Source organism: Lithobates pipiens, unplaced genomic scaffold (genome assembly GCF_037356315.1).
Source record: "Lithobates pipiens isolate NorthernLeopardFrog02 unplaced genomic scaffold, aLitPip1_a1.2 Scaffold_16, whole genome shotgun sequence".
NCBI lineage: Eukaryota > Metazoa > Chordata > Amphibia > Anura > Ranidae > Lithobates > Lithobates pipiens.
This window is the reverse complement of record NW_027507748.1, coordinates 584,296,860-584,313,612: the sequence shown is the minus strand read 5'-3', so window position 1 is coordinate 584,313,612 and position 16,753 is coordinate 584,296,860. Positions and strand designations below refer to the sequence as shown.

The 16,753-nt window shown below is 44.9% G+C and overlaps 1 protein-coding gene across 1 annotated transcript; it reads right to left on the bottom strand.

Moving 5' to 3' along the window:
* Window positions 1-584: 584 nt before the first annotated feature.
* On the bottom strand, window positions 585-12,065 carry ATP5MC2 (ATP synthase membrane subunit c locus 2). Its single transcript, XM_077483822.1, has 5 exons — window positions 11,932-12,065; window positions 7,130-7,221; window positions 3,756-3,833; window positions 964-1,133; window positions 585-824 (listed from the first exon to the last, which is right to left on the bottom strand). The coding sequence occupies exons 2-5, from the start codon at window positions 7,166-7,168 to the stop codon at window positions 710-712; spliced, it is 402 nt and encodes a 133-aa protein (XP_077339948.1). The 5' UTR covers window positions 7,169-7,221; window positions 11,932-12,065; the 3' UTR covers window positions 585-709.
* Between the last annotated feature and the right edge of the window lie 4,688 nt (window positions 12,066-16,753).

The window sequence follows — 16,753 nt, the reverse complement described above, 5'->3', positions numbered from 1 at the left end:
TACCTCTGAAATGAACCTACTAAGAAATCAACGAATGAACCCAAAATCTCTTAATAGCACAAATTCCTGCTGTCTTTTGAAAGTGCAGTGTTTAGCATCTCCCTTCACACACTACAGGGTTGATTTTACCAAAGGCAAATAGACTGCGCTTTGGAAGCTCAGTTGCGCCAATTTAATAAATGTGGTAAAGTTCTGCTTATTTCCAGCGTCATGTGCAAGAAAAAAAAAAAAAAAAAAAAAAACCATTTTTTTTTTTAAACGTTTCCTTGCACCAGATCGGGTATTCTTTAGAAAGCTTTACCACATTTACTAATCTCTCGGGAAAATTAGAGCAACTGCACAATACATTTTCCTTTAGCAAATCCACCCCTATGTTTCTAAAGAAAATGTATTATGCTAAGTGTTCAAAGGCTACATTCACATCGGCCATAGAGGTCAGTGTGGCATGTAGCAGCAGGAATCTTCGAATTCCTGTTGCAGCAGCCAGCCCCGTTTACTATAATAATGACAGGCTGCGGGCAACCGCAGTTAAATTAAATTTAAAAAAAAAAAAAAAAAAAAAAGAGAAGAAAGCACACTCCAAATTCTTAAAGTTATTTATTAGCCAGAATCTACTGGCAACTCTTGTGGCAAGGGACCCAAACCCTGTATATTGCCACAAAAAGACAGGACTCGATGACACAGAGGATTTTGCAAGACAAAAAATTATTCACATGGCGAACAGGATGAGGAAAGCAACCATGAGACAGAACAGTCCCATTGCTTCAGAAAGGGCAAAGCCCAGGATGGCATAGGAAAATAGTTGCTGTTTAAGGGATGGATTCCTGCAGAAAAGTGAAAAAAAAAAAAATTATATATAGTTAGAACATGTTATGCTTAGATTGCGAAGAACAAAATATGGACAGTATAAAACTAAACAAAAAGATGTAAAAAAATAAAAATAAAAAATAAAAAACACCATACCTGGCATATCCAATAATGAGACTTCCAAATACGGTACCAATACCAGCTCCAGAACCAGCCACACCTACAGTGGCAGCTCCAGCACCAATGAATTTAGCAGCAGTATCAATGTCTCGGCACACTGCACTGGTCTGAACCCCTCGTGATGGAACCAGTGCCATCTCCTGTGACTAAAAGAGAAACACAAGTCATTAATACACCACACATACTAGTAACTCTGGATTTAAAAAGCATTTACTACCTTACTCAAAACACTTGACACCAATCTGAGTCAGCTATCTAATGCTACTTGTGCCTCGTACACACGTTCCGATTATCGTACGACAGATCGTTCACATTTTGTTGCATACAACTAAGATCGAATACAACAGTGCAAAACGTGTGTAAGATTTTTGTCGTACGATTCTGGAAAAAATCTTCCGTTGTGCGTAGCTACGTATTTTAAATGATGTCAAATACGTGTGACCCGTGTGTGCTTCTGGTTTATTTTTGTGTTTGTGATCATGCGTGGTGTTTATTGAACTACTTTTATCGGACGCATACTGTACTGACTACACGATTGTCGTACGATGGGCTGTCATCCGACCAAAGTTTTCCTGTTTGTCCCTTCGGATTTGGTTGGACGGACTGTCGTGATCGGCTGTCGAAAGCTGCGTACTAACGATCAGATTATCGAACGATCTGTCCGAAAGCGACTTTTGTGGTCCGATAATCGGAACGTGTGTACGGGGCATTAGTCTCCCACTGGCTGAGACAATCTGCTTCCTCCAGCAGTAACAATGAACAGCAAAATCATCTTCCCCTCTATCAAACAAGAAAATGACTCAACGTATGGGACAGGTTTAGAAGCAGCCATACACTAGATTTTGGTTCTGCTTTGGAATTGGTATGTACGAGTCAATCTTGTAGGCGTGAAGCCATGTGACACCACACACAAAGCACTGTGTACAAAGAAGGAGCCAAAATTTAATGCATTGCAATACATCTATATATTTATCCCAAGAATAGCCCCCCCCAGCATTTTGCATGAACTAGAGCAATTTGGACTTTACAGCAACTTTAAAGTAAATGTTACAAAATCTAGGTGCCTCAATATTACACTACCGTTAACTGAGAAATATTGGAAACCAATTTCCCATTTCACTGGGAACTTCATTCTCTGAAATACTTTGGCGTTAATATCGCATCTACAGAAGAAAAGATATCAACTGAACTATCTGCCTATGCTGAACTCCGTGATCAACTTAGGACTGGTTGGGGAGAATGGTGATACAAAAAAAAAAAAAAAAAGTGCATCTATGGCCAAATTCTACAGCTAGGCTTCGTATTGAAGTCTTAATAAAGCGACAGGGTTACTGCATACGGAACTATACCATATAGCTTCTGCTCTGACCAGAATAGTGGATTGGTTTTAAACACGGCAAAACTGAACAGTGGGTAACTATCAAACAAATATCACCCATCTCTTTGAAAGCTGTGGATTATGCCTGAATCAAGGCGCTCTGGACAAGCACTTGCACCATTGACATTATTATTAAAAGTTTGGGACTCCACTATCCGAAAGTTTAGCATCTCTTCAACCATTGGCCCACTTACTCCAATAATGGGTAAACCCTGAATTCCCACCAGGACTACCTTCAACCAGGGTTTTATTTATTTTTTTACATGGACTACTTTGGTTGTAAGCAGTTTAATCGGTGAGGGGCTCAAATGACTTCAATTGTTTAATACATTAGCAACTGCAGAATGTAATTATCCGAGTCGTTGGTTACATTATTTTCTGCTTCAGCATTTTTATATATAAAAAAAAAACTTTTGAATAAGGGTCCACTGTAATGGGCTCCTAGTGTTCTCACACTATCTCATGTATTCCCTAATCAGCCATATTACATCAGACATTGGGTCATAGTATCACCACAGAAGATTGAAAAAAGTAACTTTTTCTAACCTTTAAAATCAAATTTTTCAACATATATACAAGAAAAGAATTATAAAATATTAACAAGGTATAGATGCCCTGTGAAGCTTCTTAGAATATCACCTAACTTTCCCAAAAAGTGTTGGTGCTGTGGTGGGGAATAAGCACACAATGATCCACATATGGCAGACATGTCCCTGGATTACAACATTTTGGGAAACTGTCTTCCAAATCTGTTCTTATGTCACTGGCATGCAATATCAGAAATCTCCAGAAACGGCCTTATTGTCTATATATGCGGGCTCTAAGGGATAGACCAAAAAAGGGCTGCTTCACTTTCTCCTCTCCATAGCGAGAATAATCATATTTAGACACTGGAACACCAACGTGGCTCCTACAATTAATTGAGTCGAATGGGGAACCAAAAATGCCAAATATACATGAATGCTATAAGTATATGGCCGTATGGTCTCCCTGGGCTGATTTTTTTGGGCTCTGATCTTTTGTAAATAGTTTTTTCTTACAATCCGTTTTTTATTTTATGACGCGGCTCTAGTTTGGGGAGACAGTTCTCCAGATGGACTGTTGGAGAAAATGGATAGACTTGGTTGCCGATTTTTCCCCTCCTTTTTTGTCCTCGTTTTGTTTCTAATGTCTGGTTTGTTGTGCTTTGTGGTAGATTTCTGCCCAAGAGGAGAAGTAATGGTCACCCAAGTATAAATGTTTTGTCTGAATAGGTGGCAAGACATAACTATAATGATCTACAAAACATTGGAAAGGTATACTGGATCTAGGTGATCCAGATTATGTGCTTTTGTATGTAAAATTTACAATTCTCTCAATAAAAATAAAAAATAGTCCATAGGGCATTTACCTGCTCTGTCCTGAATACAGGGCGGCTCAGCAGGCTACTGGAAAGTGGTCGGGAAAGAAGACAAGCACCATTCCTCATCTGGATACGGAAAAATAAAAACATAACATTACCTTAATGCAAACCGATCAAGTCTGCTTGTCATAGTGTAAAGTAACAATATCATTAAAAAGTTAACCTAGTTAAAATTACACATCACTTACCATCAAGCCTTAACCACTTGCATATTTACTGTGGCAGGTCAACTCTATTGCACTACCTGTACGTCATTTCATGCAACACCGATCACGGTCTTCAACCAGTCAGCAAGCACCCCCATAGGGATGCACTTAACCTTTTACTCGCTCCTGATGTTAACCCCCTTCCCTGCCAGTGTCATTAGTACAGTAATAGTGTATTTTTGGCACTGATCACTGTATTCGTGTCACTGGTCCCCAAAAAAATAAAAAAAGTGTCAGTTAGGTGTCCGATTTGTGCGCTGCAATGTCAAGATCCTGCTAAAGATCGTTGTCATTACTAGAGAAAAAAAAATAATGCCATCGTTTGGTTTGTGCAAAAGTTATAGAATAAATTGATGAAGAAATTCGAGTTTAAAGAGGGATTGCACCCAAAAAAAAAAAAAAAAAAAATTAAAAGCCAGTAGCTATAAATACTACAGCTGCTGACTTAATAAATGGACACTCACCTGTCCCGGGTTCCAGCGATGCCGGCAGCCGAGGCCGATCGATCGGCTCTCGGCTGCTGCAGTCACCATTCTAGGTGAGGGAATCAGGAAGTGAAGCGAATCTGCTTCACTTCCCGGTTCACTACTGCGCATGCGCGAGCCGCGCAATAGGAAATCTCCGCGCTGTCACTGGGACCCGTGTGTGTCCCAGCAGACAGCGCGGCAGGGCAGGAAATGGCGTAGACTCCCACGGGAGTCTATGCCCGGAAGTGGGTGAAAATACCTGTCTTTGACAGGCATCTCCACCCCCCTCCCCCTTGAAAAGGTGCCAATTGTGACACCGGAGGGGGGGGGGGGGGGGGGGGGATCCGATCAGCGGAGGTTCCACTTTAGGGTGGAATCCCGCTTTAAGTTTAACTGGATATGTTTATTAGCAGAAAGAAGAGGGGGGAAAAAAAAAAAAAAAAAAAAAAAAAAAAAAAACACATACATACATGTTTATAGCGCAAAAAAATAAATAAAAATAAAAACAGAGGTGATCAAATACCACCAAAATAATCCTCTAATTGGGGGGGGGGCAGAAGATATCTGATACTAGGCCTGCTTTAAATCCATAATGTTTCTTGCAGTTCAGACATTTAACATCCAACTTGTGTGTGAACAAGAAATGTTTATAGGTTTTTCCATGCATGTTTTAAAAACTCATTAGGCAGTAGAAGATGACGACTAATGCCTCACTGTGCCAACCAACATACATTATAAAAGTATACACACACACAGTTTGGGGGGTTCTTAGTAATTTTCTAGCAAATAAAAAAAAAAAAATAATAATTATATATATATATATATATATATATATTATTTATTTTTTTTTTTTTACTTGAAACCAACAAATGTCAGAAAACGGTTGTGTTTAAGTGGTTAAACTTTCCTCATCTACACACCAAAGTGTATTACTTTGATCTAAAAAGGAAAAAAATTGTTACAATGTTTATACTTAAGGTCCACTGCTAAAGAATGGTGCAATTCTTGGCAGACTGCCCTGTTGGCAGAGAGAATTCTCTGCATAGAAAGAATTGAGAAACACTTTGTCAATATTGCAAGGGGGAAAATAAATAAAACAGAACAATTCTTAATGATTAATCATGCAGCTCTACACCTAATAGCCACCCCCCTTTTTCGAGGGACCAAAAGTAATTGGACAAATCGAATCAAAAGCCGTTTCATGGCCATGTGTGGTATACACCATTATTTCTTCATCAATTAAGCAGGTAAAAGGTCTGGAGTGGATTCCAAGTGTCGTATTTGCATTTGGAATCTATTGCTGTGAACCTACATCATGTGTTCAAAAGGAGTGGTCCATAGAAGAAGTGAAACAGGCCATTGTAAGGCTTCAAAAAAAAAAAAAAAAAAAATCCATCAGAGGATAGCAGCAACATTAGGAGTGACCAAATAAACAGTTTGGTACATTCTGAGGAAAGAACGCACTGGTGAGCTCAACATAAAAAAAGACCTAGATGTCCACGGAAGACAACAGTAATGGATGACCGCAGGATTCCCTCTATGATAAAGGAAAACCTATTCACAACATGCAGACAAGTGAAAGTCTACATTCAAGAGAGCAAATACAGAGGGTTCACCACAAGGTGCAAACCGTTCGTAACCCTGAAGAGTAGAAAAGCCAGATTAAACACTTTGCCAAAAATCCATAAAATAAATAAATAAAAAATAAAAAAAAAGCCAGACCAGTTCTAGAAAAGCATTCTTTGGACAGATGAAACTAAACTATTAATCTGCACCAGAATGACGGGAAAAAAAAAAAAAAAAAAAAAAAAAAAAAAAAGTGTGGAGAAGGTTTGGAACAGCTCAAGATCCAAAGCAGAGGTGATCTGTAAACCATACTGGAGGTAGTGTGATGGCATGGGCATGTATGGCATCCAGTAGCACTGGGTCATTGGCGTTTATTGATGTGACAGAAGCAGCCAGATGAATTGTGCAGTGTTTCCCTCTAAACTGTCAGCCTAGATTCAGCCAAATGCAGCAAAGTCCATTGGATGGCGCTTCACTGTACAGACGGACAATGATCAAAAACACACTGAAAAAGCAACCCAGGAGCTTGTGAAGGAAAAGTGGAATATTCTGCAATGGCTGAGTCAATCACCTGATCTCAACCCAATTGAGCATGCATTTTACTTGAAGGCAAAAAACCACAAAACAACTGAATGCAGTTACAGCCTAAAAAAATGGCCTCATAAAGGAGGAAACCCAGTTTTTGGCAATGTCCATGGGTTCCAGACTTCAGACAGTCATTGCCAGTAAAGGATTCCCAACAAAATATTAAAAAAACAAACAATTTATGATTATATTAATTTGTGCAATATGTTTGAGCTCCTGAAAATATGTATAAAAATGGTTGCAGTTCCTAAAATGTGTGCTTGATATTTATATTCAACCCCTTGAATTAAAAGCTTGAAGTCTGCACTACAAATTCATTTGGATCGTTTCGTTTTAATTGTATTCTGGTGGCACACAGAGCCAAAAAGTATGAAAATTGTGCCTGCGTCCAAATATATATGGACCTAACTGTATATAATACAAAGCTACACTTTATTATTAGTCTCATGCCATTATGTAATGTACCATGTGAGTGTTTGAAAATACTTTGATGATATTTTCCACTATTTGCATTTACAAACCCGTTCAGACAACTTACCAAAATTGGGTTGGACATAAGTTTGGCGCAGGCGTACATGTTGCTGGTTAAGGTGGACAGACAGGGAATACAAGAATGCCACACAGGTGATACTGTAAAAGGAACAAAAAAAATATGCATTAAACCTTATTACTATAACCGCCTTTACCAAAAGCATAGTTCCATTGGATAAAGTAGTAGGGAATATTTTAAACCTGTTCCTTTCTGCCTCTGGTCTATTGGGGGTGAGAGAAAATATATTCAAAGTCAGGGGAGGTGTGTTACTGGCTAGATCACCAGGTGAAAAACAGAGGGAAAAAACAAAAACGCAACATTGAATACAGTCACCACGTCCAATGATTGGTAAGCTGCAGCACTGCACATTTTTTGTTTTTGGGTTTAACACCACTTTAAAGTATATGCGAGCCCTTACCTTATAAAACCACTAATTCAGTTTCAAATGGAAATTGAAAGCAAAATATTTGTGAATATAAATAAATAAGGGGCTTAGAGAGGTGGGGGTGGAGAAAGAGCAGATCTTTCTAGTGAATGGCTTCCCCCCCCAGGGGTCAGCATATTGGCTATTGAAGAGCAGGCAGGCTGTTCTCCCAGCACAGCCCGAAAACTGACAAGGCTGGGAGTGAGGAACTCTTATGCCTAGCTTGGTAATTATGAAATAGGAAAGAAGAGGGAATGGCAGGATCACCAGCTATTTCCCCACAAAGGAGGCAATACAAAGAGGAGGATACTTTTTAAAGCACATAGTAAAACAGGCACATATCACGAATATGAATTTTGGTGTAACATTCTTTTACCCCCCCCCCCCCCCCATTACTAACATTCAAGGCCACTCCACATGGGGTCCGAATGTGATCTAGTTTGTACAAGACCTATCTGATCATACTGCAAGCATCCATGATCCGTCACAATGCAGATATTTTAGATTACTTCTTGGTAACATACAGTATATAATTTTTTTAAATTGTGTAAATGCATTTGAAATCATATGAATAGTACTTTTTCCTTTTTTAAGAGCAGTTCACACCATGAATCACATTGGACCAACACTGTGCATTCCTGTGCAATACACATGAAATCCAGGAGCAGTGCAATTTCAACCCAATTATTTAAAACCAGGCTGAAATTGTGCCTGAATGCTGGAAGGTCGTGCTTGGACTACCTTACATAGCATAGCAGCCGGATCGCATGGTACTTCTCACTTCCCTGCAGGCAAATGAAGTGTGTTTGGGGTATGGTTTGCATTGCACGCATTTTGGTGTGAACTGACCTTAAAGGGTCAGTCACACCAAGATGGAGGATATTAGTTCAAACTCTACGCCAAGCCAAAACATTTTTAAAAATTTTAGATATAATGGCCAATGATTAAAGGGGTTGTAAAGGTAAATGTTTTTTCACCTTAATGCATTCTATGCATTAAGGTGAACACCTGACACTGCCTGCGCCCCCCCCCCCCCCCGTTTTACTTACCTGACCCCTCGAAAATCCCACGCTCGCCCCTGCCGTCCTCTTCACTGCTCAGCCTGGCCGCTGATTGGCTGGAAAGCAGCGCAGCCATTGGCTCGCGCTGCTGTCAATCACATCCACTGACGCGGAGCGTCTAGGCCGTGTGATACAGCGATCGGCTATAGCCGGCTGTATCACGGGAGCGCGCCGCAGGTGCTTCTCACCATGCGAGGGAGCTCACATGAACGCGAGAAGTACCTGCAGGAGGAAGCAGAGACAGCCGCTGAGGGACCCCAGAAGAGCAGGTTCGGGGCCACTCTGTGCAAAACGAGCTGCACAGTGGAGGCTAGTATAACATGTTTTATTTAAAAAAAAAAAAAAAGAATATTATGTGTCACTTACCTGACACAGGAGCCAGCGAAGTCACCGCTGTCCCCTGCCGCATCCATCTTCTCGGTGGGTCTCGCAGCTCCGCCGCTGTCATTCGGCGGAGCCGCCATGACGTCACTCCCGCGCATGCGAGCCGACACGCGCGGCAGCTCCATTATTGGAAATGCCGCGCTCAGTGCGCCTGCGCGCCGCTGTCTACGGCGCATGCGCCATAGACAGTGGTGCCTGTCTTCGGGCAAATATCTCCTAAACCGTATAGATTTAGGAGATATTTCTTGGACCTACAGGTAAGCCTTAATCTAGGCTTACCTGTAGGTCAAAGTGGTTTGTAAGGGTTTACAACCACTTTAAGAGGAAATCTCTCCAAAACGAGGGGAACTCCCTCTTAGAAGGATGTCACCTTCTGTTTCGGTGGCAGTTATATAAAGTGTTATTTTCCATTGTTCCCTATACCGAGCATAATAAAATGACAAGGACAAACAGAGGGGGAATCTCCCCAGCACTGAGACACTGACCACAAGTAAAAAACAAAACAAAAAACCCGCAGCTGTAACCCTTTACTACACAAATACAAAAGATAAAAAGTTCTGGCTTTCCATAAACCTTAAAGGAGTTGTAAAGGCAGAAGGTTGTTTCATCTTAATGCATTCTATGCAGCAAGGCTGGATTCACACCCATGCAGTTCTAGTGCTTTTTGCAGATTTGCACTACAGTCCATTTACCATGAATTCCTATGGAATACGTTCTGTAGTGCAAATCTGCAAAATGCATCAAAACTGCATAGGTGTAAATCCAGCCTAAGATAAAAAGCCTTCTGTGTGTAGCCGCCCACCTAAGCACCCCCCCCCCCCCCCAATACTTACCTGAGCCCCATCTCTGTCCAGCGATGTCCACAAGCGCCTTGGCCGTTAGATTCTCCTTACCAATTGGCTCCAGGGCCGCTCTGTGCAAAACCACTACACAGAGCAGACAAGTATAACATTTTTCAGGCTTACCTGAAGGTAAAATGAAAAGCTCCTAAAACGTGCACCATTCTGACCCCGCATGCAGCCAGCGACATCACTGGCGCAGGCGCTCTGAAGGTCTGGCAAACCTTGCCAGAGCTTCGTGCCAGAACCAAGGGCACGCAAGTGACATCGCGGCTCCAGTCAATCATATAACCGGAGTGCGCAAACACAGAAGAAAGTCTAGGGGAACGTCAGCCTTCTCAGTGCTGACAGTACAGCACTGGAGGGCTTTGTTCCAAGGCGAGTTTTACTTTTTTTTTTTTTTTTTCCACAACATCTGTGATTTACAGCCACTTTAAATGTCAGCAGCTACAAATAATATAGCCGATGACTTAAAAAAGATACACATACTAGTCCAGCTTTATCTTCACCCGGGCAGATTCTTCAGGTCCCCAGTGCTGCCTGCTTGTGTGGGAAGCTGGTTGGGACTTCTTGTCATTTCGCAGCTGCGCATGCGTGAGGCATGCTGCACTTGCAGACTGGTCCCACAGCCTCCTGGGACATGTGTCCTAGGAGGTTGCAGGTGGGGGGGCTGTTTGCTTCTCACCTGGGCGAGATAGGAAGTGGAAGCAGGTACCTGTCAAAAAAACAAAAACACCTCTCCCAGAAAGAGGGGGTGAGAATAGCGGGAGGAGGAAAAGCCAAACGTCTCGTTTTAGGTGAAGTTCCTTTTTAAAGGAAAACTCCGGGCAAACCCCCCCCCCCCCCCCCCCACGTTCTCTTTGCTGATCTACCTTCACCAACTATGTCAGCCATGTTCTTCTGAGCTCTGTAATTCATCTGCAATAACCTGCTGAACTTTCTGAAAATGTTATTGCCTGTTTGCAAGACCACTAGCTGCTAACCCTCCAGTAACCTCAGCCAGCGGTCTGACACGACCCCTTGTAGTCCTCTGAAAGCAAGCAGGCAGTTACACTTCCGCCTGGCTCGCTGTAGTGGGTGGAGGGGGTCTCAGCCCCTGGTCTCTGCCACCCATAGGAGGTGGTGTCCTCTTCCCTGCCAGCACCGACCCCATAGCCTCCACCCACCCGCAATCTCTCTCCAGTGCGAGGATAGTTACAGATAATCGGGACAGAGCGCATCTCAGGCTGATAGGTCTGTATGTGCAAACACCGCTCATCATACTGCCCCTCCTGCCTGTCTATCACAATTCTGGTGCAGGGATGTACGACAAATGATTTTACATACAGATCTGTCAGCCCAAGATGCACTCTGTCTCCGGATTATCTGTAACTCTCCCCACTCTGCAATGATGGGCATTGATAAGACACCGGTGGGCACTAAGTTTGTCATTTACTGGCTCAGTAATCACTGACTGTCAATTCATAACTGAGTATCAAAATGTGTTTACGATGCTTCAGTTTATAAATGGAGAGGAGCCGCCGTCTCCTGTCCATTCATGTTCAGAGCAGCTGAGGCTGCTGAGAAAGGGAAGATTTTGGGGGTCTTATTAGGACCCTGACATCTCAAAGCCTCCACACGGTTAAAAATTATAATATATGATGAAATAAAAACTGACGGTCCACACAGAAAGAAAGAAGAGAAGATGATGGGGGGGTGTAGGGCAAAAAGGTGGAGATGACACGGGGGCAAAAAGGTGGAGGGGGGATGACACAGGGCGAGGGTGGAGAGGACACTCCAGGATGAATGGGCCCCTCCCAGGCCGGCTCCATCCAGCACTACACGGACAGGACCCTGGGCTCTGCTCATCATAAACCGTACAATGACCCTCCATCCCTCATCACTGATCTCCCCACCAGAATCCAGCCCGCTGATCACCTCCAGCCAGGGACAGGCACAAGGTCACGCTCTAGTCACTCGTCCCCGGGGCCCACCCGCACTAGTCCCTCCATACACACCACATCCCGCACACCTACACCCGACCCAGGATCCCCACCCCGCCGACCGCTCTCACGCTGTCCGTACAAGAACACACAGCCACACCACAATCCCGGGCCTCACCTTGGCGGGGAGAGAATGAAGAAGGGTGACGACACTGAGCAAGCGCAGATCCTCCTCTTTGACAGCAAGCAATGCGCCTGCGCTCTAAACCCCAGGTTGGGCAAGAGCGGCTCCATAACGCGAGGAAAGGCAGTGGCGCCCTCTGCTGGTAGGAAGAATCCAAATCCTGCAATGAAAGTAAATTCAGAGACATAACTATGACAGTGTGACCTTCAGGAATGACATTGTTTCTGTACAGGTGACTTTGTTGCAAGGCCTTATTCTACATTTTATACAACAGTGTATTTTTATTTTTTTGAACTCCAGCCAAATCCTTTACACATTCACACTTCAAAATAAATGGCCTCCTAATACAGTCTGTCATGTCTGGCTGCTGCTTCATTTTTTAAAACGTTTACATTTATTAACCCCACAGAGAGATTAAAGGAAGAATACAACTTTTTTTTTTTTTTTTTTTTTTGGATAGAGCGGATTAAAACACCTGACAGTTTAAATAATAATAATAAAAACTGCAGAGGTGATGAAATACCACCAAAAGAAAGCTCTAATTGTGAGAGGAAAAGGAGCTCACACCCCCGCAGGTGAGATTATTCCTGGAGAGGAGCACTTGGAGGTGATCTGATGAGTGATATTTGAGCAGTAATGAGAAATGGAGAACTGGTCTGAGCTGTCTGAGCACTACTTGGGCATAGTTGCCAACATTGTAAAAAATTTTTACAGGACACTTTATTGGCTGTAGGCAGAGTTGTATTATAATTAGGGGGCGGGGCAAGCGATTATGGGCGTGACATAGGAAAAGGTGAAAATGCGCCATGGCGAAATATAGACGTGGTTTACGTAAAATAGCGGGCGTGGCTTATGCGGGCGTGGCTCAAAGGGGTGTGGTTAGAATCTGAGATGGATGGAGAGGGGGGGGGGAGGGATGGAGAGACAGCAGCCCCAGATCCTACACCACAATAGCAATATGTGTTTTCCAGAGTTTGACAATCAGCAGATAAAGATACTCCAAATACCTGGTGTTAGTGCTTGAATCATCCTGGCGCCATGGTTGTTATGGTGTCAGGATGATTGAAGCGCATTATTTCTATTATTACATTGTAATATAAAATGAAATTATTCAACTCACCATAATGCAGAATAAGTGGGAGCCATGAGCGCGTCACTAGCCAGGTTACCTGCCACTAGATACCATCAGGTGCCCCCAGCCGAGTCCCTCCTTACATCAGGTGCCCATTGGCTAAGAGCAAGTGTAGTATCTGTTCTTATCAGTTATCAGGAGGTGGCGCTTGCTTCTGTCCCTGTTCTACGGCGAGGTGGAGCAGGGGTGGCGGTTGCTATGCAAAGCCTGCTGGTGTAAAGGTGACCTGGAGCGGTTCGTAGCCGAAAGGGAAGCCTTCTGATGGGGATGGAGAACCACTGGTCGAAGCCAGGGGAGGGGACCCTGGCTTTCTGGCCTGGATTGTGGCAGCTTTAGCTCCGGTCAGTTTTTCGGGAGGGAACGCTTGTTCCCCCTTCCCCCTTGGGGGGGAACGGCCTTTACTTCCCGAATGTAATTAGGTGGGAGTGATGGGAGTGAGGGTGCGACGCGGTGAGTCAGCGTCTCACTAAGCTCCTGGATCTCCATACCTACCTGATCAGGGGTGGGGGCTGTTGTGGTCTGGGCTGGGGGCCAGGGACGCTTCTGTTGAAAAGCCCATGGTGATGTGCCCCTGGAGTGGCAGTCCAGGGGTGCCTTATGTTCACTGTGCTCTGCACGCTGATATTCGGCACCTAGGTCACGTCACCAGATACACGCTTTTTTACACCTGCCTCTAGGGCCCGGCCTTTTGGCTAGGACCAGAGGAATTTTTGATTCCTGGCCGGAGGGCCGGTCATTGTATTACACAATGGCCACCTTTCACTCTTCTCTTCACTATCCCTTTCCTCACTTTTTATTTTTGTGTGTCTTTGTCACTGTCAGTCACTGCACGTGTGATGAGTAGGGTGTCGGTCCTCGGACCAATCCTGAAAGTCTTTGGGAGAGCGGACATAGGCCTTCTGGCTTGGTCCAATCTCCATTGGGGGGGCCTACCTTCGGGGAAGCCCCCATAGTACCTAGTACCTAGGAGGTTCTGTTTCGGCAGTCCTCCCGGGGAAAGGAGGTCTCCTGGTTTTGCCTGGGAGACCACTTGTTGAGTCTGGTACCTCAGTCCCTGTCTGGAGCCTAACGCCCCGGGGGATCAGGGTATGGTCCTTCTTTTGGAGGACATCAGACACCCGTCTGCACTTTTTAGTGTTTCACTCTTTATGTGTGTGCACTTTTTTTATGCACCGGGTGGAAGTTTTTTGGGTGTGTTTTGCACGCCATGGGCTTTTTCAATCGAAAAATCTGTTCTTATCAGTTGGGAAGCCTTCTGGTGAGGATGGAGAACCACTGGTCGAAGCCAGGGGAGGGGACCCTGGCCTTCTGGCTTGGATTGTGGCAGCTTTAGCTCCGGTCAGTTTTTCGGGAGGGAACGTTTGTTCCCCTTTTTGCCTTCGGGGGGAACAGCCAGTACTTCCCGAATGTAATTAGGTAGGAGTGACGGGAGCGAGGGTGTGACCTGATGGCAAAGGGTCTCACTAAGCTCCTGGATCTCTATGCCTTTCTGACTGGGGTGGGGGCTGTCGTGGTCTGGGTTGGGGGGTCAGGGATGCTTCTGTTGAAAAGCCCATGGTGATGTGCCCCTGGAGTGGCAGTCCAGGGTGCCTTATATTCACTGTGCTTGCACTTTGATATCTGGCACCTAGGTCATGTCACCAGACCACACGCTTTTTCACACCTGCCTCTAGGGCCCGGCCTTTTGGCTAGGACCAGAGGAATTTTTGATTCCTGGCCGGAGGGCCTGGCCATTGTATTACACAATGGTCACATTTTCACTCTCCTCTTCACTATCCCTTTCCTCACTATTTATTTATTTTATTTGTGTTTGTGTGTCACGTTTGTCACTTTCACGTTTTTAATAAGTAGGGTGTCGGTCCTCGGACCAATCCTGAAAGTCTTGTGGGAGGGCGGACATAGGCCTTCTGGCTTGGTCCAACCTCCATTGGGGGGCCTACCTTCGGGGAAGCCCCATAGTACCTAGTACCTAGGAGGTTCTGTTTTGGCAGTTCTCCCGGGGAAAGGCGGTCGTCTGGCTTCGGCTAGATGACCACTAGATGAGTCTGGTACCTCAGTCCCTGTCAGGAGCCTAACGCCCCAGGGATCAGGATATGGTCCTTCCTAGGGAGGACATCAGACACCCGTCTGCACTTTTTAGTGTGTCACTCTTGATGTGTGTGCACTTTTTTTATGCACCGGGTGGAAGTTTTTTGGGTGTGTTTGCACGCCATGGTCTTTTTCAATCAGAGCAACCTTCCTCACATCTGTGTCTCCATCAGTGGAGCCCCTCCTTAAAACTGGTGTCCCAATCAGTCCTCCTTACATCTGGTGTCCCCATCAGTCCTCCTTACATCTGGTGTCCCCATCCGTCCTCCTTACATCTGGTGTCCCCATCGGTCCTCCTAACATCTGGTGTCCCCATCTGTCCTCCTAACATCTGGTGTCTCCATCAGTCCTCCTTACATCTGGTGTCCCCATCAGTCCTCCTTACATCTGGTTTCCCCATCGGTCCTCCTTACATCTGGTGTCCCCATCAGTCCTCTGTAAATCTGGTGCCTCTCTGACATCCAGACTGCCACCCGACATCCAGACTGCCCCTTCTGACATCCAGACTGGACCCCCTCTGACATCCAGACTGCCCCTTCTGACATTCAGACTGGCCCCCCTCTACATCCAGACTGGCCCCCTCTGACATCCAGACTGGCCCCCCTCTGACATCCAGACTGGCCCCCCCTCTGACATCCAGACTGCCCCCCAACATCCAAACTGCTCCCTCTGACATCCAGACTGCCCCCCAACATCCAGACTGCCCCCTCTGACATCCAGACTGGCCCCCCGACATCTAGCCTGCCCCCCAACATCCATACCAGCCCCCCTCTGACATCCAGACTGGCCCCCCTCTGACTTCCAGACCATCATTTCCGTGTGAAAAGAGATTGAACTGCGGCGCCTCTCACCTTCCGCCCCTTTCCATTACAGTGCATAGACACTGGCAGCGGGGTGGGTGCCACCGCAGCATCTCTATTGTAGACCAGCTTCTGGTCTTCTTTAAAATGGCGGCCTGTGGAGACATTGTCTCCACCGGGCACAGACCTCTAGCGGCCAGCAGCAAAAAATTGTGAATAACCAAATTTTTCCCGGGACAAAATTAAAATCGGGACAAGGGTCCTAATCCCGGGAATGTCCCAGGAAATTCGGGACAGTTGGCAATGGCAACTATGCTTGGGAGTAATGCCCCGTACACACGATCGGAAATTCCAACAACAAAACCGTGGATTTTATTCCCGACGGATGTTGGCTCCAACTTGTCTTGCATACACACGGTCACACAAATGTTGTCGGAAATTCCAATCGGCAAGAACGCGGTGACGTTGCCCACAATGCAAAACGATATGTTTGGCGTAAAAGCAACACAGTTCATCACCCTCAACACACCATCCCCACTGTCAAACATGGTGGTGGCAGCATCATGATTTGGGCCTGCTTTTCTTCAGCAGGGACAGGGAAGATGGTTAAAATTGAGGGGAAGATGGATGCAGCCAAATACAGGACCATTCTGGATGAAAACCTGTTGGAGTCTGCAAAAGACCTGAAACTGGCACAGAGATTTATCTTCCAACAAGAAATGATCCCAAACATACAGCAAAATCTACAAAGTAATGGTTCACAAATAAACATATCCAGGTGTTAGAATGGCCAAGT

Bases quoted from the DNA above. Each gene is read 5' to 3' on its own strand.
- ATP5MC2 (XM_077483822.1), bottom strand. From the start codon at position 7,168: ATGTACGCCTGCGCCAAACTTATGTCCAACCCAATTTTG. The intron at 3,834-7,129 runs GTAAGTTGTCTG...TTCCGTATCCAG, and splicing joins TTATGTCCAACCCAATTTTG to ATGAGGAATGGTGCTTGTCT. The intron at 825-963 runs GTATGGTGTTTT...ACTTTTCTGCAG, and splicing joins CTCATTATTGGATATGCCAG to GAATCCATCCCTTAAACAGC.